General features: G+C 37.6%; 1 protein-coding gene across 2 annotated transcripts in view; it reads left to right on the forward strand.

Moving 5' to 3' along the window:
- Window positions 1-24,889, forward strand: part of LOC127629685 (pleckstrin homology-like domain family B member 1) — a 111,822-nt gene that overhangs the window by 25,617 nt on the left and 61,316 nt on the right. For both annotated transcript variants that reach the window (XM_052106889.1, XM_052106890.1), the window contains exons 4-6: window positions 348-518; window positions 14,132-14,257; window positions 20,945-22,413. In XM_052106889.1, the coding sequence (XP_051962849.1) occupies window positions 348-518; window positions 14,132-14,257; window positions 20,945-22,413 (1,766 nt within the window). The remainder of the gene's footprint in view (window positions 1-347; window positions 519-14,131; window positions 14,258-20,944; window positions 22,414-24,889) is intronic.

Genomic DNA, 24,889 nt, shown 5'->3' on the forward strand with positions numbered 1-24,889 from the left:
TGGTGGCTCAGGAATGTGGTTCTGTCTAGACAAAGAGCAGACAAACATCAGTGATTTAGTTTCAGTGTAGTATATATATTTTAACATTAATAGGTATCCCACTTCAGTGGAAAATGGAAGATTATACCTGCTTATGTTCTTGGAAAGTTATCTAAAACTACTGAATATGTGAAAAAAAAAACTATATAATCTCTCCCTTCTACAAGTTTGCAATATGCCTTGTGAGAACACAATTATTGGTGTTTATGGCTTCTCTTAAAAAAAATGAGTACTTTTTCAAACAAAAAGCGATGTGTTGTGTTAGAATAATCTTTGAGATCTGCAACCTGTGGGGGTTGTTTGTCTAGGCAAGACCACTCTGGGTCATGGAGCCATGGACATCAACATTCAGGGCCCAGGGATTGCAGCTCAACATTGCTTTATCGAGAACAAGGCTGGAGTCATCACTCTGCACCCCTGTGGAAACCAGTGTAGCATGGATGGACTTCCAATCACCAAGCCTGTTCGATTGTCTCAAGGTACAGAACCTCATACCAAATGTATCAACTGAGCAACATTCTAAGAGTTATTTTTACTGTAGTTTTTATTCATTTACAATTTTAGAATGCATGATCCAAAAAATATTCACGATTGCATAAAGAAGGTCAAAATGACCCCTTTTGGTTTTAAATGTATTTCTTCCATGAAAAGTATATGACAAAGCTTACCAACTTGCTAAAATGTGCTAGCTAGTTAGCTAGTTTGCTAGCTAGCTGATTCAAAACATTAATATTAAGATATATGAAAATGACCTTGGTGAGTGTCACAAACAAGATTTTTGAGGCTAAAAAAAAATCTTCCATACATCAGATCCCTTCGGGTCAATTTGACCCCCTAATTGATGGTAAAATAATGTAGGTCTTCTCATCTTCTATCTAACTCAATTCTTTTTATGATTCACAGTGGAACGATTTGAATCAAATAGTGCCAAGAATTTTAGTCCTTTTAGCATTTCAGCATTCATAATCAGTATCCAAAATTCAAATAAATTCAAGCATGCTTTTTAAATGTAATTTGCCATTTTTATGAAAAAGTATCACTGCCCCCATGCAAACAAATGAGCCCCTCCTCTGTATTTTGTCTGAGGGAACAATTTGACTAAACAGGTTGGGGGGATGGGTGTGTTTGGAGTAATCTTCATTGTAGGAGGTGCTAGTGTTTCACTATTGTCAAATGCATTTTCTCAAACGTATTCAGTATAATGATCGAAATAATTGCTTATATTTATGTAAACAATCACAACATAGCAATAACCTGTGGAAGGAATCTTAAATGTAATAGTTAAAACAAAAAACCCACTTGGCACCATGACATGCAGAGATTGGAAGCTCTGACTCGGGGGTGAGCAATTACACCTCCTCCTCACCATCCCTTATCTGAGAGGGAAATTAGTTGCACCGCTGACGGGGTAGACAGCTGTAGAACTTTGCCACCCTTCAATAAGAAAGCGTGCAGAGGTACACTAGTAGACACCTATAGCACTTTTATAGTTTCTGATAAAGAAATTCTAGAAAGCATGTGGAATAATTGACGGATACTAAACGGACAAAGGATTTATAGGGACAAAGCAAGCCGGTGTCCGTTCGCCTCAGCTGTTATACTATACCAATGTAAAAACACGTGCTTTCCCATTTAAAGGGACAGTTACAATGTTGCCTACGGATGGGACGGGGAAGTTGACCATTTGGATTTAGACGTAAGTGTGAGAGGATTGTATCAAAATCGTATTTGCAACCTTTTTGTTGTTTTTTGAAAAAAATGATGTAACATTTTTAAAACTTGAGACGTACAATTCAATTTCAGTCACAGTGTCATGGTACTGAATTAATGAAAGATAATGAAAGTGACCCGAGAAGCGTTCTTTTAACGTGATACAATGTCTAAAAACGAGGTCAACGGTGAAATATATCCGTCTAATGCATGTTTATGACCATTTAAAAACAGCGCAAACGTAATCAAAAACGTTTTCGGTGTGAACGGCCCCTAATGTCTTTCAAATGGACAGTAACTTTAAAACGTCATGCGATATTCAAATTCCAATTTCAAAAGTTAAAATTCTAAATTTGTTTGAAATAGTTTCTTGGCGCGAATATTCAAGAGAGATCTTTAAATGAAAGGCTGTTTCAAACGCTCTCATACCACTTATTATTAAAGCTAACGTTTATGCCATGGTTATACAATTATATTTTGTTTGTGTGTTGGACTGCAATTCTAACGACCAGAACAGTAGTCAAAACACAAATTGGCGGGAAGAAGACACTATTGTTGAGACAAGATAAGCTTCATTAGATACAGATAAAATATAATTGTATCACAAAATGTTTACAGAGGGAGCATAACTCATAAATCTCAGTCAAAATCTCAGAGTGATTCCACGTTCATGTTGGCAGGGGCATGAGTGTGTGTATAGTGTTACACTTCTATTCCTGGTCAATGTGACCCAATAGTGCTTCTAATCCTGTTTCTATGCAGCCCTTCCTCATTCTCCACACAGTGTTTGCTCAGTCTATCCGCACAGTGCTTTTATTTGACCAGAACATATACTGACAGCCATTGCTGGTAGGCAAAGTAGAGATAAGGGGATTTTTCCATATTCTACTTAAAGTATCCCTGTAACCATGTAGGACTACATACTTAACCTGGTGAACACCGTTTGTGTAGGGTGGAGTAATATCCAAACTGAATTTAGAACCATCTGCTCCAGTGATACCCACAAGTTGGTGCTCTTGGAGTACTTTTTTGTTTCTTTGGATGGAAGTTACATTCTTACTTGGTTTATATCATGCATGTTCTGCATGCAGAAACATTATTTGCATGCACTTGTACTTGATTTTCTACTACGCTCATAAGATATTGTGAGCTTTAAGAGTGACAGACTATTTTGCCAGATTTCATATTTTTTTATTTTTTTTTAGAAATCTAAACAAAACTTTAGCTGAAATATTGTCAAACTACGCTGCATCACTTGTGACTGAGAGTGGCATGCTCACGTATGTGTGGAATTGGGTAAAGGTTAAAAAGAATTACTAATTTGCTTTAGTCTTTAACCTTTCCAGGAGTAGTAAAACTTGATACCATGGCAACCGCTGTGTGTTCTTTTTGGCATCCCTTTGTCTCCTCTCCACGTCACTATGTTTTCAGTTGGAATGGTTTGGGACTTATGACTCCTTACTCCATGTTTGCCATCTTTATTGAGATCTAAATAAGTAATGTAATAATTTATTGCAATGGGTTTGACTCTGGTCCGGCATTCTTCTTTTTACTAATATTATATGAGGCAGATCTGTACGGCTTTATTTTCTGTGTTTTGGATGATTGATAACTGAAGTTAATAATTCTCTTGAAAATGGCCAAGCTTTATAACCCTAATTTCCAGCCATTTTCATCCATTTTATATAACACTTGTCACAATACAGAATTGAGTGTACACTGCTGTATTCTTAGAAGAAATGTTAACACCTGCCTTTGAACATCTAATATTGAACACATTTGGACTATTTGTGTGTATGTGTGTGTGTATATGTATCAGCATATACTGTATATCTTTGAAAGTCAGAGTGACACCCTATTCACCACCAATTTTGCTTCTGTAATGTTACATATGACAGAGTGAAACAGGATATTTTGATTTATTAAAATTACGATTTAAACAAATTGCAGCTCAAATCTGTAAATCGTTTTAACAGAAGAATTAATGTAAGTTCTTTTGTAAGCTTTACATTTCTGCCTTTAAACCCTCTAAAAATTGGCCCCATTCACTTCTATTGTAAGTGCCCCATTGTAACTTAAATTTAGTTTTTTATAGAAAAGGAGGGACAAGTCAAAATCATTTTTTGTGGTAATCAACATAAAAACACAACTGCTGTCAAATGATCTTAACTTGTATTGAACCCGGAATATTCCTTTAAGAAAAGTAGGCTTCCATACCAGTATACACAAGACCTGAAAGCAAATTTGCTAAAACAATGCCAAAATTGCTCTTTAACTATTGGTTGACTTTATTCAGTAGCCAGCACAGCCTAAGTGACGTTTCAGAGGAAGAGCAAGTTATTACATTTTATATAAAATATTACGAAGACAAAGACTAACAAATTATTTGGAACAACATGCACAATAAGACCAGGAACATGCAAAAACAAAACAATTATAGGCTCAATTTTGAATTGCATTATGTTATGTCCTTAATTTGTTAGTTGCCTGGTGATTTTGAACTGAAGTATATTGGCACGGGTACACATTAACTTTCTTTAATGAGTTTGCTTTCTCAAGTGCTGCTATGGCTGTTTTAGAGAAACGGTTCATCTGAGAGCGGTGAGGGAATCAATCTTTCTGATTAATGTCAGGAAGACCGACTGTGCATGTGGAACAGACACTTTCCTGCTGTGCTCTCCAGATTCACACGCCTCTTTCTCCACACTTTGTCATTTACCAGTGAGTTCTATCTTCTTGCAAATTATCTCATGAATGTGATTACAAAATGGCTCTTAGTCATGGTTTGCTGGGGATGTTGTCTATGACATGGAGAGGTTATTTAGGGTTGTTGCTTGTCAGAGCTTGAATGCAACACAGTTGTGTAAATGTGTTTGACTAATTTCAAAAGAAATAAAAAAATTAGTCATCATTATTTTGTATACCTTTTATAATATTTATAAGACATTGTAAAGGTGCTCCAGATGTACAGCAGTGGTGTCGAAATTAAGGCTGAAACGTTCAGTCGACGTTATCGACAATGTGGACAATAAAAAATTGTCAACAACCTTTTTCGTTGTCGAATTGCCGTTCGATCTCATTTAACGAAACTCGAGATCACATTGAACTCTAATGATGATGCACAAGAGCGGCACTGCAGTTCACACCTGACTGAGGAGTGGAAGAAAACACAGCTCACAGTCCATATGCACTCTAAACTTTCCAAACAGATTCAGATGATGTAGATCGCAAAGTATGAAGGAATTATACAAAAATAAAAAATAAGTAAATATAGAAGCAGTGTCATTGTGCAATACAAGGAAACACCCTGGCATTATATCTTAAATGCAGTTTAATTTATTGTGTTATGGCTTTATTAAAGTTCAAATAATACAGAAGCAGATCATGTAAATAACTACAAACTCCAAAACTGGTATTTCTCTGCGTGGTCTGCCTTCAATGAGTTGCAAGAATGTCCCGATCTGAGGGGGAGAGATTGAAACTGCACTCAGCTGATGCACACTCTGCCGAGGGGACGCTCGTCCCTCGAGTGTGCACACTTAATGCAGCTAGATTATAACGTGATGGCTCGCGACTTATTGAATCATTATATATGTCATTGTGCATTTCTTACCGTGAAGAAAATTGGCAAAACTGCTTTATTAATAAGAGACAGTGAATTTCTTTACTGAATTAAACTTAATAAAAAAAAATGTTCTCCCCTTTAATTCAGTGAATGTCATTTAGAGGTATTTTTAAAAGATGATTTTGTCCTCTTTATTGTTATTAAGCATGTTTAATACAACTTTTTAAGTCGGGACACAAGCTGAAAAATCAGTTATATGATAAAAATAAACATTAGTTGCAGCCCTAGTTGAAAAAGCGAAATTGACGGTTATTGCTAAAATTTAAGTAAACAAAAAGGAACATGATCTGGTCACCATCCATTAAAGGGATAGTTCACCCAGAAATGGAAATTTTGTCATAATTTACTCACCCTCTTGTTGTTTCAAACCTGTTTAACTTTCTCTCTTCCCTAGAACACAAACGGAGATGTAGGCAGAATGTTAGTAACTGACAGCCTCAGTCACCATTCACTTTTTTATTGTATGGAAAAAAGATGCAATGAAAGTGAATGTTGACTGAGACTAAAGGCCAAAGTATACTTCGGTTGTTCGCATAGCTGATCTCTCCGCGCACAGTGTGTGTGATGCAAATTTCGTCACCAGCACAGTTTGCGCTACCTGACAGCGCACTGGCCATATTTTCTCAAAGCATGGACACTGTCTTTGTCTGTGCGCATCGTAGGTCAGAAAAGTATGCTTTTTAAGGCAACGTGGTCGGCCAGGCACGATCTGAGCCGCAACGCATACCTGGGCCTTAACACTCTGCCTAACTTAAGAAATAAAGTCATACAGGTATGAAAAACAATTCTGTACACTAAATATTTTATAATAATGAAATTATAATTGAATAAAATGAAAACAAATCAATGAAATTCTTAGGGCTCTGCTACTTCAAAAGATTTGTTATTGCAGGAGACTCCATTAAAATTAACCTATAAGGTGGTTTGTGAAATATATATCTTCATGAGGTAGTTTTAGACACTTAGTGTGCTCTTATGGGGTAAGAGAACCTCAGTGAAAGCAACATGATCACACATCCATACTTGCTGCGCTGGGCAGTGTCACATGGGGCTGAAATATATATATATATATATATATATTATAACATCTCCTTGACTCCCACCAAAAATATCTGTGTTAGACGAATCCATAATGACTGGTAGTGAGTGGCTATGTCTATAAACAGATGCCAGGGGAAACACAGTCCATGTTTAACTTTAGATTTTACCCTTATCACAAGATGGTTTAAACTCAGTCCCCCCTTTAGAACAGAATTAATCCGTATCCCTCAAAACAACTCCAAAATAGGTCAAATCTTTTTATTTCCAAGTGGAACATCTTTGAAAAATTGTGTAAATTATTCAAATGAATATACAGACATCAAACCTTCTTTCAGCCTAAAACACCTTTAAAGTTAAGTACAGGTTTCATGGAATATTGTAAAGTGGTGGCATTCATAAAAAGCAGACGGCACATCTAAAATGCATGACTGCAGGAGTGTAGATAGAAAACCATCTCAGTAGGTGTGAATCATGGCTCATATATTTTTCTTCATGTCCCATCGTGTTGTGTCTGGTACTGCATTACTGTCCATTCACCCCATTAATCTACTTCCAGAATCTTTACTGAACATTGTGGCTAAATCTATCAACCTTTGTGGAACCGTACTGGCCAAAGTGAGGAATTCTAATGGGTTTAGACTGATTTTATATGATATAGTGCAGATATGTCATTTCCTGCAATCTACATCTCAATGTGTATGCATATATCACATGAACTACTCTAATAATAATGTCCTTAGCAGCACATCATCACTTCATTGGAATGTTTAACTTCTTGTGGCACAGTTGGTATTAGTCTATCAATCTTTCCTACATGCCAGGACTGCTGGCCTTTCCACTTCATGCCATGCATAAACGACAATATTACATTTAATCTCACACCATTCCCAGCATAATAAGAAGTATGTGTTTCTGTTAAATGATCCACTGAAGACTGCTCACTATATAACCCAACCACTTTCAGAGTTTTGCTCAGAAGTCAGAAGTTTACATTCACCTTAGCCAAATACATTTAAACTCAGTTTTTCACAATTCCTGACATTTAATCGTAGAAAACATTCCCTGTCTTAGGTCAGTTAGGATCACTACTTTATATTAAGAATGTGATATGTCAGAATAATAGTAGAGAGAAATGTTTATTTCAGCTTTTATTCCTTTCTTCACATTCCCAGTGGGTCAGCCTATTGCGGACAGTCTGATCACTGATGGAGGAATTGTGGTGTTCCTGTGTAATTCGGGCAGTTGTTGTTGCCCAACCTGTCCCGCCGGTGTGATATTCGGATGTACCGATCCTGTGCAGGTGTTATTACATGAGGTCTGCCACAGCGAGGACAATTGGCTGTCATTCCTGTCTCTCTGTAGCACTGTCTTAGGCATCTAACTGTATGGACATTGAAATGTATTGCCCTGGCCAAATCTGTAGTCCTCATGCCTCCATGCTGCATGCCTAAGGCATATGCATGCAGATGATTGGGGAACCTGGGCATCTCTCTTTTGATTTTTTTCAGAGCCAGTAGAAAGGATCGTTCCACTGGTGTATGTTCATGAATTGTTTATGCTTCACTGAACAAGCATGGAAAACATTGTTTAAACCCTTTACAATAAATATCTGTAAAGTTATTTGGATTTGAATTCTTTAAAAAATTTTGGAAAAATTAATTAATTTTTCTTTTTTTTTTGCTGAGTTTATATATACTCTGGCGGCCAAAAGTTTGGAATAATGTACAGATTTAGCTGTTTTTAAAAGAAAATGGTACTTTAATTCACCAAAGTGTCATTCAACTGATCACAAAGTATAGTCCGGACATAACTGATGTGAAAACAGCACCATCACAATTTGAAAAAAGTCATTTTTGGTCAAATATAGACAGGCCCCATTTCCAGCAGCCTTAACACCTTATCCTAGAGTTATCATGCTAAATTACTAATTTGGTTCTAGACAATCACTTGCCATTATATGAAACACAATAGAAAGATATTTGGTTCTTTAAATTAAGCTTAACATCTTCTTTGTGTTTGTTTGCCACAGTATGCAACAGACTGGCATGTCTTAAGGTCAATATTAGGTCAGAAATGGCAAAAAAGAAACAGTTTTCTCTTGAAACTCATCAGTCAATCGTTGCATTGATGAATGAAGGCTATAGAATGTTTGAAATTGCCAAAAAACTAGCTCTAACAAGGACATAAAGAGATGTGGAAGGCTAGATGTACAACTAAACAAGAGGATAAGTACATCAGAGTCTCTAGTTTGAGAAATAGACGCATCACGTCCTCAGCTGACAGCTTCATTGAATTCTACCCACTCAACACAAGTTTCATGTACAACAGTAAAGAGAAGACTCAGGAGTGCAGCCTTATGTGAAGAATTGCAAAGAAAATGCAACTTTTGAAACCAAAAGACAAAAAGAAAAGGTTAGAGCGGGCAAATAAACACAGACATTGAACAACAGATAATTGGAAAAGAGTGTTACGGATCTTAACCCCATTGAGCTTTTGTGGGATCAGCTAGACTGTAAGGTGCGTAAGAAGTGCTCAACAAGACAGCTACATCTATGGCAAGTGTGACAGGAAGTTCTAAAAAAAAATTCAATTGAATTCCACTTTGGTGAATTAAAGTACCAATTTCCTTCTAAAACAGCAAAATCTGTACATTATTCCAAACTGTTGGTTGCAGTGTGTGTGCGCGTGTGTGTGTGTGTGTGTGTGTGTGTGTGTGTGTGTGTGTGTGTGTGTGTGTGTGTGTGTGTGTGTGTGTGTGTGTGTGTGTGTGTGTGTGTGTATTTAGCATATAGCAGAATTAGATTATTTTCTTCCATGTCATTACATCACAATTTTTGCACAATGCTTGTTGTGTAAAGCAGGAATGCAATAGAGTTAGTGTCATTTCAAAGCCAATACTTTGCATTGTAAACACTAATGCTGTCATTACTTGAAAAATTGAGATGTCTTAATTAAACATTACTTTATATATCAAGTTTTAGGCTCATAACTGAAATTTCTGTTTTCCTGGAACTTATTTCTGCTTAAAAATCCATGGAGTTAAAGGTGCATTCAGTAACTTTTGTATTTGTGTGATCTTAGACTTCCAGTGACACCTAGCAGCTTGGAGGCAGAATCATTTAAAACCAATCATTTTCAGTTTCAGATGGTTACTGAGATTAAGCAAGTAGTATTCGGCTGGTCATGTGATTCTAACATGGCAGTCCCCATGTGCGGACCCTCTCCATGTAGAATAAAACAGCTTTTATAAGGTTACTGATATGACTGGAGTCTTCATTTTAATGTGAGTGGTCATGATTTCCTACATATATTGAAAATGTACAAATCATGAATTTTAGGAGTTAAACCTTTTTTTTTTTTGAGGAAAAAATTACTTAATGCACCTTCAAGATTTTAAGTGTTAATAACTCAATCTATTGAGTACAAAATTGAGGCTATGGTGAATACCAATAATTCCTTGATCTTGAACTATTTAATTATGTTTCCTTGGTCAAAGGGAACATATGGGGGCATTTAAATAGTTGTTATTATGTTTTAGCTCTTTTGTAGTATTATTTATTTTGTTTTGTTGCAAATAGTTGTTTCGTGTGATGTCACCATTAGGATGATCTGTGTCCACTTTGCTCAAGTTGTAAACCCTGTTAACTCTCTCAGTTCTCTTTGTGCATGTGTATCTGAAGTGCAGGTGTCCATGCAATTCTGTGGAGAAATATGTTTATTTAATGAATGACCTAGTATTATTTATTTAAACTGTGTTATTGTATGACCTATATTTGAGTTCAAAGTAGAAACAACCACATATAAAAAACAAATATGAGTTAAATCTATTTGCATCTAGTTGCCTTAACCTAAATAGTTAAGTTTGTTCTATATGATCACCAAGTTAAGTTAACTTAATTACACAAGTTGTTATTCAATTCAAATGAGGAAAGGTGTTTACTCTATCAATTGATTAAAGTCAAAATACAGTTGAAGTCAGAAGTGTGTGCACTTAGGTTGAAGTCATTAAAACACATTTTTATCCACTCCACAGATTGAATATTAGCAATCTATAGTTTTGGCACCTACAATCTACTTTGCATGGTCATTTTTCCAAAAATTGTTTACAGATTGTTTCACATTTAATTAACTATATCACAATTCTAGTGGGTCAGAAGATTACATACACCAAGTTAACTACCTTTAAGCAGAAAATGATGTCAAGCCTTTAGACAATTAATTAGCTTCTGATAGTTGTACTGAATTGGAGGTGTACCTGTAGATGTATTTTTAGGCCTACCTTCAAACTATGTGCCTCTTTGCTTGACATCATGGGAAATTCAAAAGAAATCATCCAAGACCAAGAAAAATGGTGCACCTCCACAAGTCTGGTTCATCCTTGGGAGCAATTTCCAAATGCATGAAGGTACCACATTCATTTGTAAAAACAATAGTTCACAAGTATAAACAGCATGGGACCATACAACCATCATATCACTCAGGAAGGAGATGCATTCTGTCTCATAGAGATGAACGTAGTTTGGTGTGAAAAGTGCAAATCAATCCCAGAACAACAGCAAAGGACTTTGTGAAGATGCTGGAGGAAGCAGGTAGACAAGTATCTATATCCACAGTAAAACGAGTCCTATATCAACATAACCTTAAAGCCTGCTCAGCAAGGAAGAAGCCACTGCTCCATACCAGACATAAAAAAGCCAGACTACAGTTTGCAAGTGCACATGGGGACAAAGATCTTACTTTTTGGAGAAATGTCCTCTATGATTACATTTTTAGTTTTTTACTTTTTGGCCAAAATGACCATTGTTATTTTGGGGGGAAAAAGGGTGAAGCTTGCAAGCCAAAGAACACCATCCCAACCGTGAAGCATGGGGGTGGCAGCATCGTGTTGTGGGGTGCTTTGCTGCTGGAGTGACTGTTGTACTTCACAAAATAGATGGCATCATGAGGAAGGAAATGTATGTAGATATATTGAAGCAACATCTCAAGACATCAGCCAGGAAGTTAAAGCTTAGTTGCAAATGGGTCTTCCAAATGGACAATGACCCAAAGCGTACCTCCAAAGTTGTGGCAAAATGGCTTAAGGACAACAAAGTCAAGGTATTGGAGTGGCCATCACAAAGCCCTGACCTCAATCTGATATGTGGGCAGAGCTGAAAAAAAATGTGTGAGCAAGGAGGCCTACAAACCTGACTCGGTTACCCCAGTTCTGTCTGGAGGAATGGGCCAATATTCCAGCAGCTTATTGTGAGAAGCTTGTGGAAGGCTACCCAAAACATTTAACCCAAGTTAAACAATTTAATGGCAATGCTACCAAATACTAACAAAGCATATGTAAACTTCTGACACTGGGAATGTGATGACATAAAAGCTGAAATAAATAATTCTCTGTACTATTATTCTGACATATCACATTGTTAATATAAAGTAGTGATCCTAACTGACCTAAGACAGGGAATGTTTTCTACGATTAAATGTCAGGAATTGTGAAAAACTGACTAAGGTGTATGTAAACTTCTGACTGCAACTGTATTAGGGTTTGTTATTAGTTGCCTGTTGTCAGTCATGATCGAGCTGGTCAGCAGCTCATGCTAATGCAGATAATTAAATTATTCTCTGTAAAATCTGGAACTAAAATATGATTTCTCAAGGCACAAAATACATCATGTATAGGAAACAAAGTCTGGCTGCTATGGTGTAAAGTACACCACAAACCTAAATATAGGTTATATAAAATTAAAGCAGTTTTTATGAGCAAGCATGTAAACAAGGCTCAGTTTTGAATTACTTTTAATCTGAATGCTATTACGTATGTTCATTGTGTATCTACTAATTGTTTTGATGTCTTTGTGTCTTTGTCTAGCTGAATGTGCAAGCAACACATGTCAAGACTTGAGCAAATCTTTAGAAGAGTCTTTTTAAGAATAACAACCATTACTTTACAATCCCAATCCTTTTATTCAGTGACAAAATTAAAGAAAACATGTTTGTGTTAATAATGGTTTAATATACAATTTAGTTTACACAGTTGTTCAGAGAGTTCTCTGTGCTGGCATTATGTGCCCTAATCGTACTTTGTCCTGTCAGAACCTGAGAGGTAATCAAATGTTCTACCTCCTCCTGCCAGGAACAAAAGGGCATCTGGCACTCTGCATTCATCACACATCTGCTCGGGCTGGAAAGGTTTCCGTGAGACCTTTACCAACCTTGAATAAATACTGTGTGATATGGTAGATTAGCTCAGGCCTCTGTATATAGTGGGAATATTTTTTTTTCAGTATATATTTAGTGTTAAATTGATAGGAATTACCAGCAATGACATTACACACTGCACACAAGTGCAATTTCCTTTACGTCAACGTGAAACAGCATTTGAAATCCATTTTACCTACATATCATGACATGTTTCCGATTAAAACAGGATGTTCAATGGGAAAGAAATGTTTGGCAGGACTTGATTTTGTCCATTGAGAAATGATTGGATGGTGAAAAGAGGTATCTTAATGTCAGGTGATTGGAGGGGAGAGGCATGTACACACAATGTCAAATACAGTATAATAATTTATTAAATTATTAATTAAATGTCACAAAATAGATCAATAAGTGTGCCCTGTATATTATTTTAGTTACCATTTTCATTTATTTAAGCAGGAGCTTTTTGTCTTTTCATTTTCAGGGTTATAATTATGAGCAAGTAACTCAATGTCAGTGATAGGGTGAATTCAAATAGGGTGAATTTGGATTCCATGTTGACTATATCAGGCACACAACAGGCCCTTTACACAACCAGTGTTTGGCTTGTTGTCTATTTTTCCCCTCACTCAGCAGGCCAGGAGTCTGAACCGACACCACAGTGTGAGATGTTCCTGCTTATTCATGTAAAACCCAGGCAAACATTCCTTTCCCCTCTCTGTACCTCTCACACTGCAGCGCGAAAACATTCTGAAACAGCCAGAATCCTGGTCATGAAAATTTAAACTGCTTTCTTTAAAAGGATAGTTGATCCAAAAATACAAATTCTCTCATCATTTACTCACCTTCATGCCATCACAGATTTGTATGTCTTTCTTTCTAAAGCTGAACACAAACAAAGATTTTTAGAAGAATATTTCAGATCTCTAGGTCCGTACAATGGAAGTGAATGGTGTCTGGAACTTTAAATGTGAAAAAAGCATATCAAGGCAGCACAAAAGTAATCCATACAACTCCACTGGTTTAATCCATGTCTTCAGAAGTTATATGATATGTGTGGGTGAGAAATAGATCAATATTGAAGTCTTTTTTTACTTTAAATTCTTCTTCCTGCCCAGAAGCATGTGAATTGCCAAAAACAAAAGAAGACAGTGAAAGTGGAGATTTATAGTAAAAAAAAGACTTAAATATTGATCTGTTTCTCACCCACACCCATCATATTACTTCTGAGGACATGGATTAAACCACTGGAGTCATATGGATTACTTTTATGCTGCCTTTAAATGCTTTTTGGCCTTCAAAGTTCTGGCCACCATTCACTTGCATCATATAGAGCTACAGAGCTGAAATATTCATTTAAAAATCTTTATTTGTGTTCAGCAAAAGAAAGAAGTCAATCACATCTAGGATGACATAAGGGTGAGTAATTGATGCGAGAATTTTCATTTTTGGGTGAACTGTCCCTTTAATGCTTATACGTTTATTCAAGCATTCTCAGCCTCATTAACAGTTTTGGTTTGTGTGCAGGCTGTATGCTGTGTTTCGGCCAGTCCGCCTTTTTCCGCTTCAACCACCCTGAGGAAGCTTTCCGAATCAAAAGTATGTTGCCTGAGGGAGGACAAACAGCCAGTTTGAAAAACTGGACCCACACAGGTAATGCAATCCCACTGGAGAACACACAGCGATTGTTGCATGAATTATCTAACGCTTACCTCAGTGCACCAAAGTGGCAGCGTACTCAAAGGCTCTGTTGTATTGAAATAGTCTCCCATGTGGAGAATGCATAAATGTAAAGCCTCAATACCTATTTGTATTGTGATTTGAGAGCCAGCACACAAATAGAGTACTTGACACCTCTGAACTGTTGCTCACTCTATTGAATGAAAAAGTGTTTTGTGGATTATTTATAGTTATTAAAGGAACAATTTTCCCAAAATGTGAAAGTTCTTAAATTATTTACTCTTATTTACACAATAAAAAAAAAATCAAAAGAACCTTCACATAGATCTTACTCCATACAATGGCAGATTAAAGCAACCAGATTAAAGCGAGTGGGCTGGATATCAATAACATCATTTGTTTTCATGTGTCTTGTAACCCAGCCTGATCATGAAAATGATGTGACTGTGGCAACATTTTCACAGAATGAGTGGTTCATTACATGTATGGGTTCAGAGTCGAAATGTCTTCTGTGTGGTGCTAAAAGTGAATGAAATGTTCTTCCAAACTCTAAGTTTTAAATCACAAAACTGACCTTCCTACCCTAAACCTTAAAGCAAAACCTAACCGATAGTGTCATAAAAAACAAATGTGAGATTGCTGAAGCAACCACGTAATTTTTGGGGGCTTTTATGAAGCTTTCAGCTGACGTGTCGACTCACATGCTCTTCTGGACTCATAGCCCGATCCCTTGTGTTACAAGTGCAATGCTTAGTTAATCAGTAGAGCTACCGTGCAGCTCGATCGTGCTTGAATACGTTTGTAAATGTTGTTGTTTATGTAATGCAAACAATAAAATGTATTGCCTATAGTAAAAGTGTTTTGATGTCATAATATAGCATTGTGTGAGTAACAGTGCAAAATATAAGCGTTTATATGAACTGATAATGATAGTGTCTTTTTCAACATGAAACTGCCATGATACATACGAATCTCGGTCTGTTGTGTATGAATATGGTGCATGTGTCATATGGACATCTTCTGGTGATTCATAGTGCTTTTTCTGTCCATTTTGGAGCTTCACCGCTTGTGGTCACTATCGAGATCTGTCGAGTTTAAACAGCATAAAGGTAACTAATGACAGAATTTTTAGGTAAACACTTCATTTAAAACATCACCTATGTATCATTTTTTGAAAAACAAAAAGCAATGTATGTTCTGCAAGCACTTCGTGAAATGAGCTCTGTGTCTCTTTTCAAATAAGTTATTGTGTCAGAGCTGGTCCTAGATGTTGTTGCCACATGGCTGAATGGTGCGGTCTGTTTCATTTGCACAGGTGCCGGCTTTCAGCTGGGCCTAACTGTGCTTCCGTTTCTAACTGTTGGCAACACAAGCTTGCCTGGATCCTTTGTCGTGCCATGCAACTTTTATGAGCAGCTTATTCCTGTGGGTCTCTTGACAGAGTGCTCTACATCTTCCACTCCCACTCTCAGCACTAAACAGCAGCAAATGTTTAAACAGAGCATTTACAATATGTATCGGGCTGTTTTCCTTACTTTTCCTGCAATGTGGCAGAAAAGGACAAGTATAGTACATAAACACAGCTGGTGGAATGCATTTGCAGAGTTTGTAATTAATTCTCTCTGCCTAAATGAGGTTCTTTTTGCCAACAAGCATGCTTTCCCTCACTGCATATATTTGTATTTTTCTCCCTGTGTGTAAATTGTGTGTACATTTCTGTGCATTTGTGTATAAAATTATTTAGTTAAAATTTAGGAATTAAATGAATATATATTATGCATGTAGGATTAGTTTACCTCCCTTTGTTTCTTAATATATATAAGCATTTAGGTCTGATTAGGCTTTCTATGTGCTTATGACATCTGATATTTGGTTACAGACTGTGGATGTAAAGAGGAAAAGACACACACACACACACACACACACACACACATGTTGGGTTTCCATGTTTTATGGGGACTTTCCATAGACATAATGGTTTTTATACTGTACAAACTATATATTCTTTCCCCTACCCCGAAACCTAACACAACCCCTAAACCTAACCCTCACAGAAAACTTTCTTAATTTTTACATTTTCAAAAAACATAATTTAGTATGATTTATAAGCTGTTTTCCTCATGGGGACCGAGAAAATGTCCCCACAAGGTCAAACATTTCGGGTTTTACTATCCTTATGGGGACATTTGGACCCCACAAAGTGATAAATACACGCACACACACACACACACACACACACACACACACACACACACACACACACACACACACACACACACACACACACACACACACACACACAGACTTTGTCTGCACCTGAGATATTTCCTCATCCATCTTATTTCCAGTCCAGACAGCTTTGTTGACCACACTTTGCTTATTTAACATTGAGTGATATCTCTAACCAAATATATTTATCTCACCACTAGGGCTGTAACTAACGATTATTTTGATAATCGATTAATCTAACGATTATTGGAGCGATTATTCGACTATTTGGCATTTATTCAAAGATTAATCGCTCTTAACCAATTTTTCAGCTTGTGCCCCGACTTAAAAGGTTGACTTGCTTACTAACAATAAAGAGGACAAAATCATCTTTTATAAATACTTCTAAATTACATTCACTGAATTAAATAAAAAAATTTTTATTAAGTTTAATTCAGTAAAGACAATCACTGCAAAAAATCCTATTGTTATTGTGTTTTTGTCTTGTTTTCCATTTACAATTGTCTAAAAATCATTAAAACAAGATAAATTTACTTGAGAAGCAACATAGAAATATTTAGACTTGCTTTAAGAGAATGTATCTTAAATATAAGTGTATTATAAATATTGTATATACAAAATGTGGTTATATATATGTGCAGTAAAGACAAAATATACTTATATTTAAGATCATTCTCTAAAAACCAGTCTAAATATATCATATGCTGCTTCTCATGTGAATGCATCTTTTTAAGGATTTTTAGATATTTTATAATATTTGTATTATTAATATTATATTGAAAATTCTCAGATAATTTTTTTTCTTCTGCAGTATAGCTGCTAAAGAAAATGTACATTGTTTTAAAGGAGTTTTAGATTTTTATTGGAAAACGAGACAAAACAAAAACAAATAAAACATTTATTTTGTTGCAGTGTATAATGGGGCGAAGACTTCCTCACCTTTCTGTTCACATCAATCCATCTTTTACTCACAAAAAAAAAACTCTCTCTCATTAATAAAGCTGTATTTTGCCAATTTTCTTCATGATAATAAATGCACAATGACATATATAATGATTCAATAAGTCGAGAGCCATCACGTTATAATCTAGCTGCATTAAGTGTGCACACTCGAGGGACGAGCGTCCGCTCGGCAGAGTGTGCATCAGCTGAGTGCAGTTTCAGTCTCTCCCCCTCAGATCGGGACATTCTTGCAACTCATTGAAGAGGCACTGACCACACAGAGAAATACCAGTTTTGGAGTTTGTAGTTATTTATATGATCTGCTTCCGTATTATTTGAACTTTAATAAAGCCATAACACAATAAATTCAACTGTATTTAAGATATAATTTAAAGGGCTCTGGCTTATTCCACAATGAGAGTGCTTCTGTATTTACTTGTTTGGTATTTTTGCATTATAATTCGCCAATACTTTGCGATCTACATCACCTGAATCTGTTTGGAAAGTTTAGAGTGCATCTGGACTGTGAGCTGTATTTTCTTCCACTCCTCAGTCAGGTGTGAACTGCAGTGCCGCTCTTGTGCATCATCATTAGAGTTCAATGTGATCTCATGTTTCGTTAAATGAGATGAAACGACTATTCGACAATGAAAATTTTTGTAGACAAATTTTGTATTGTCGACGTTGTCGATAATGTCGACTAATCATTTCAGCCCTACTCACCATCCACCCTGGTCTCCTATCCCTCTCACTCTTACCCTAATATTCGCAAAATATCAGGCAGCGAAGTTTCCACACCCGACTGACAGTCTGCTGGATATTCTTGATAACATTACAATATTGCTCATAGAAGAGTTTCATACAGTATATAAACAGGTAGTCTTTTATTGTGGAGTCATTGTGATGTAATGCATTCACAAATTTTTATGTTTTCACTGCTATATTATGTTGTATTTTTTTAGCCACTTTTTAGCCTTTTGATATGACTGTCAAAAAGTGGCCCAATTTATCTGAATTCATCCTACGTTATATTATATTCTCCTAATTATTTTTTTATTACTTATCATTTAGAATTACCTAGTGAAAAATAACATCTAATAATTAGTCACCCTATTTTTTAATTAGCAGAAATATTTTGAGAACAAAAGCAACATTGCTAAGGTCAAACCCACAGCTACCTCAAAATAAGAGATGAAAATGTGCACTATCGCTTTAAGAAAGCAGACCCCGCCTCGTGCAGCCAGTAGTCACATCAGCACCGTGGACAGAGGAGGGCGGGGGACTCAGCGGTGCTGTAGCGGCGCTCAGGCGCACTAACCCGGCTGGAATTTCTCAACGGCGTTTTTCACTCTTGCCTGGGTACCGTGTGGCCGGTACTGCTGGCCTAGCTCAAGAACCGGAATGCAGGAGCCTTACATTTTAATCTGAGCTTTGTTATGGGTTGTAAGACAAACAAAACGGCTTAACGTTTTCACAAACGTGTCCTCAAATGTAAGTTCTCATTACATATGTCAGATCGGTTTATTGACGAATTAAGCACATGCATCGTTTTTATAGTGCTTTTGTACGTGGCTTGTTATGTTGACATGCATTTTCTTGTCACATTTAAGCTTTAATGTACTGTCTTAGTCATCAATTTATCTTCAAAAACAGTTTATTTTTTCCGTCATCAACAGTTTTTAAAGGGGTAATTGTGTCAGATGCATCGACAGCTGCTCTGACATATTTCTAAACCACGATGCCTATAAAATAATAATAAATAAAACGCGAGGAAATGTAATGCATTATTTGTGAGGAGTTTGAGCAGAGAGCATGTCGTAATCAGGACAGAGAGGTGTGGGTTGACAAAAGGAAGAATGATCAAATTTGAATGTTGGGAATCAATTCAGGGACTGAAAGCGATTCAATGAGCCTTAAACACATAACTTTACATGCGAACATTAAAATCCGATAAATTGTTTATACATATAATGATTTTCATTTAATGCATTTGGAAGATTAACCTCTTCAGTATTACTCCATTTTAATCGAACCAGTTCATTGAGATTTTACCACATGAAGCACATTTTTAGATTAATTATTTCCAGTGTACAGTGCATATTATCAGTTAGTGTATTCCCTGAGAATCAGTCCCATTACTTTGGTGTTGTTCCACTATGATTCACCAGAATTATAATCTCATTTTATATCACGTGTGAGGTACTGAAATTTACTTTGGTCAGATTGGAAGTCTGCTCAGCATGCAACAATAGATGTAGTTACAGTAAATACAATTAGACCTGTTCTCATTACAATACTCACAGTTCACTAAATCACAATAAAACATTGTATTGCAATATGTATAGTGAATTGTGAGTATTGTGTAAATGCACACTGTAGTAAACGATATGTAGTCTACACAACACAATCTACACATAACAATATTCAATCTACAATGTATTCAGTAGAGCACCAGTTTTTCACATCTGGAGTTTAATGTTAATGGATAAATTTTTTGCCCGATTGACAAGGAAAAATCACAAGGTGGGTACTATATTAAATAAGATATTGGTGGTTTAGATAATGTACGTCTTTGCCTTCTCATTTTCAGCTGATGAACCAGTTAGGCCTACATTGGATATGGTTAGTTGCCTGTGATTTAGCTGCATGGGTATATTTTCATTTGACATTTATCCTGTAAAACTGGCCGACACACTGAGTTTCCATTTCTTAAACCACTATTTCTAATTGAGCATTCATCTTATATGTGTTTGGCAGCAGTGCTGAAAGTGAGGTTGTTGAATGGGTCTAATTGATTAAATTCATCACTGCAGTGCCAAAAGAGATGATGGTACATGTGTTACACTGAAGATAATCATTAGGGTTAGATGAGGTGAGGAAGCCAAATGCATCAACCTACCCTTAAGTTCCTTTCTTGTTATATCCATTCAAGTTGTAATCGCTAATCCGATATCTTTGAATGTTGCACATTTTTAAGATGTTGTGTCAAGTTTAAAAGAGCTTAAACATTTGTCTCGAGACACCTGCATTCTGTTTCATTCATTGTGCTGCATCTAGCTTTTTTTTTTTTAACACAAGAACACAATAGGTCTGAACTGCCCCTAAAATATCAATAAACTTTTTTATAATCAACGTCAAGATTTTAGGTATAGATGAATATATATGGAAAAGTGTGTATTTTACGTGTTGTGACTGGTTACAGTTTCTCTTAAGGTTTTCACCATTTAATGCTGCTTTCATTTGTTAATATTAAATGGTTTTGCAGCGTAACAAACGTATTATAAAGGTAATCAATATTACATGTAGGCTTTCAGATAATATTGCCATAAAAGCTGCATGAATAATAATTATTAAGGAATTGGCAAAATGTTGTTTAGAAATAGTTTTAGAATATAGCATGCCACACTGTAGGACATATGAACTTCCCAAAAGTATTTAATGTCATCTACTCTTATGGCACAGGCTTATGGTTGTTATTTGTTCCTTCAGATTCTGAGAACCTGGTCAATGAGAATCACTCATCTGGAGCGCCAGAACCCCACCCAGTTTCCAACGAGAGAGTGCGTCCAGAGCACCGTGCCATTGTCAGTTCCATTGAGCAGGACCTTCAGGACATTATGGACTCGCTAGTCATGGATGATCCTCAACCAGCTTCCTCTGAATCAAAGAAGCCCTCTGGTCAGCCCATCTCCAAGTCCCCTCTATCCCCCATGTTAAATGGAGGTGGGCGCTTCCTTCTCTCTCCTCCAACGAGCCCTGGTGCTATGTCTGTGGGCTCCAGTTATGAGAACACCTCCCCTCCTTTCTCACCTCTTTCATCCCCATCGGCTGCCAGCAGTGGCAGTTACACAAGTCTCTCGCCGAGTGGTTGTCAGGACCAGATTCACATGCTTCCTCCTGTTCCAGTGAGGTCCTCCAGCTACAATTACACCAGCCAGCCTCCCATACCTCAGCCACGGACCATACTGCCCAATTATTCCAGTAGCAGCAGTGGGTCAAAGGTGCCTGAGAGTCCCAGACTCCAGAGAAAGGCTCTTTTGGAAGCACCACCAAGCCCAAAGCCAGCCCGTAGGGGGTTGAACCATGACAACTCAGTGGCTAGAACCCCAGACAGCCCCATACAGATTCACATTCTGCCCTCTGTCTCCATCTCTACCACTCCGACTGATGGTCTATCTGTCAGTCGGGTGCAAGTTCCAGGTAGCCCCAGATTGACCCCCAAATTCTCCACTGCATCCCCAACTTCCTCACCCTCTAGTACCAGAACTAAAGCTCCCATTGTCCTCCAGAAACGGCCCTCAAGTCCTTTCCGGGAGCAGCCTCAGCAAGACCATTCCTTGATGTCTAGCCCGCTCTCACCACCCTCGCGATCTTTTCAGCCCCCCTTGGACCCCATTGTACACATCATTCAGGGCGGACCTCCACTCCCGCACGCTTTACAACCTCCAGAAAGCCCACGGCTGGCCCGCAGGAACCTTGAAGGGAGCTGCATGAGGGAACTTCCTCCTCTCAGCCCCTCCATAGCTCGTAGGGGTGTTCCTGTACTCCCTGGAGCTCTACCGGGAACCCTACGTACCCCAGAGAGCCCATCACCAAGACTGGTCCCAGAGAGCCCCAGACTCAGACGGAAAGCGGGCTCTCCTACGGAAGAACAGTTCAGTCCTCGTGTAATGCGTGCTCGCAGCCCATCGCCCACCTTGGATGGGCGTAAGGGAAGTTTTGGGAACTCGCTATCTTCGGCCTTCAGTCTAGGCTCTCTGCCTGGATCATCACCCCGATCCAGTCCCAGGAGCCACAGGAAGATGTCAGCGGGTAACAAAGACGTTCGAATTCCTCACCCTGGCATGAGGGACCGCAAAAACAGCATCACAGAGATTAGCGACAATGAGGATGACCTGCTGGAGTACCATCGGCGCCAGAGAGAAGAGCGACTTAGAGAACAGGAAATGGAGAGACTGGTGAGTAATACATCTCTTTTCCATATTTTGGGTGCCACATCATAGTACAAAGAATCATTCCATAGGATACTCCCGATCTCTGTTTATACATGTCATGTAAGGTCCCGTCTATACATGCCTTCTGATGATATGTAAATTGAAAGTTTTTGCTCTTAATAATTTGACATTCTTCAGTGGTCAGGTGAAAGCTGAATATAATCATAAGCTCACAGGTAGTTCAACCAAAATTTCTGTCATCATTTACTCACCATTTGCTCCAAAACCATATGACTTTCTTTCTTAAGGTCAAAGTGTACTTCGGTTTTCCGCCTGCTGGTACATCTCATGCACAGTGCGTTTCAGCATCACCACAGTGCACGTAGACTGTCTGCATGCTCCTTCGTTTTTTTTTACAACCTCCAGAAAGCCCGCGGCTGGCCCACAGGAACCTTGAAGGGAGCTGCATGAGGGAACTTCCTCCTCTCAGCCCCTCCATGCAGCAATATCATTTACATGTAAAAATAATTATTATGAGAATTATTTTTTAATTATTTTCAATTTTTAATGCATTTGATGCAAATTAAATAAACATCCTCAATGCTGGTTCAGGATTTCTTTCTCAAGTAACTTCACAGTTTAATATTGATGGTCAAAACAATTTTCTGTGCTTCAGTGGCACCTGTTGCTCTGGTTCTGGTAACTGCAAAGGCTTCTGACACATGATATAAAGCTTGTATATTATTGGCCAGGGCAATTGTTCGCCTGGCGAAGAAAAAAAATCAACACACTCACCGTAAAAAAAGGTTCACTTTGTCGCCCGCGCGATTCGGCACGAGTGTTCGCTCCAGGTTTCAGTTCAAAATGTTGATAACGGCGAGAAATCATGCTGTACATTCGCATTTGGTGTGCAAAGCTCTTTAGCATAAGCATTTATGGTTTTGGTGAGAATGCAGAACATTTGAGGCAGAGGGCATAGCTCTGACTAATCCGCTGTCGTGCTGAGGCAGAGGGCTTTGATTTTACCATGGCAACCCTATTGTTTGTTGTCTCTTTTACTGAGAGGTGGGAGGGAACAGTAGACATCTTGGTCCCAATTGCTGCCCAGAAAGAAGCCACTGAGACAAAGGACTCTCTGAAGTTTTATATTTGTTTGTCTGCTTCCCTTTTAATTACACATTGTGGCTGTTTATTGGTCTTAGAAAAAGAGGTGATATAATTGAACATATACAACGTGAACATTATGCTTTAATACTCCCAACAGAGATTATGTGCAAGGTTGGTTATTTGTGTAGCCATGTGCAGTTCGAGAGGTTTATAATTGAACTCTATGACTCCATAGTATACACATAACGTCTGATATTTTTGTTTTGATTGGCTTTTTGTCAAAGATATGATCTGAAATAAAAGCCAAAAGAATGAGCTAAAATAAAGACCAAATATTTGAGCTCAACATGCCAATGACCTCATCTTGGCAAATGTTCTTTTTCCAAATGGCTTGTTCTGTACAAAATAAGACAAACAAGAAAGGACCTTTGATTCATACCTTGTTCTGAAAGATGGAAATATTTGCAAAATGTTAAAGAGAATGTTACCCAAAACAATTATGTCATCACTTACTCACTCCCATGTTTTTAAAACCTGTATGACTTACTTTCTTCCGTGGAACACAAAATAAGATGTTAGGTGACAGCCTTTGTAACCGTTAACTCTCATTGTTTTGAAAAAAGATGCAATCAAAGTGAATGGTGACTAAGGCTAACATTCTGCCTAACATGTTTCATTGAAGAAAGTCATTCTAGTTTGTTAAAACATGAGGGTAAATGGTGACAGAATTTTCATTTTTGAGTGAACTATTCCATTAACTTAGTTACAAGTGTGATAAGAGATTTCAGTGGAGAAAGTTAAAATGGGTCTGTTCTGTTGAATTTTGTTTTGTAACTCTATGACTGTCAGCCGCTACATACATTTTTATCAGAACATTATGCCTTGTGAATTTGCTTTTATGCTGTTATTTTTTCTGGTGGGTTCTGTGGTCCTTCAACAAAAAACCCTCATGTCTTCATGCAGTTCTGCAGCATTCTTCAAGCCAGTATGCATTTTAAAACATCAGGTTTTGATGCATCTGATGTGCGCCACAGCCACGTTTGGCTCATTTGACTGCCCTGTGGTTCCTGCGGAGTGGGAGCTTGAAGCTGTCTAGCATGACAAGCAGAAATGTGCTCCAGTATCTGAGTGGCAGGTTTTAATTTTTCCTTGGCAGTTGACTGTCACATGCAGGAGAGGTCAGGACAGTAGGTCAGGACTATGGCATGTAACATGGCACAGTATTGAACACATGGCAGCTGTCATAATTGGGGAGTGATGTTGGGGCTGACTGCAGTCTTGGGGCAAAATGTCCATCTAAAGCAGGGGTCGGGAAAGTGTGGCTCTTTGCTAAAAATCAAGTGGCTCGCCAGGTGTTTCACCATTCACCAACACAAGATTGTTTAAAACTTTC

This window comes from Xyrauchen texanus, chromosome 36 (genome assembly GCF_025860055.1).
Source record: "Xyrauchen texanus isolate HMW12.3.18 chromosome 36, RBS_HiC_50CHRs, whole genome shotgun sequence".
In the NCBI taxonomy this organism is placed as follows: Eukaryota; Metazoa; Chordata; class Actinopteri; order Cypriniformes; family Catostomidae; genus Xyrauchen; species Xyrauchen texanus.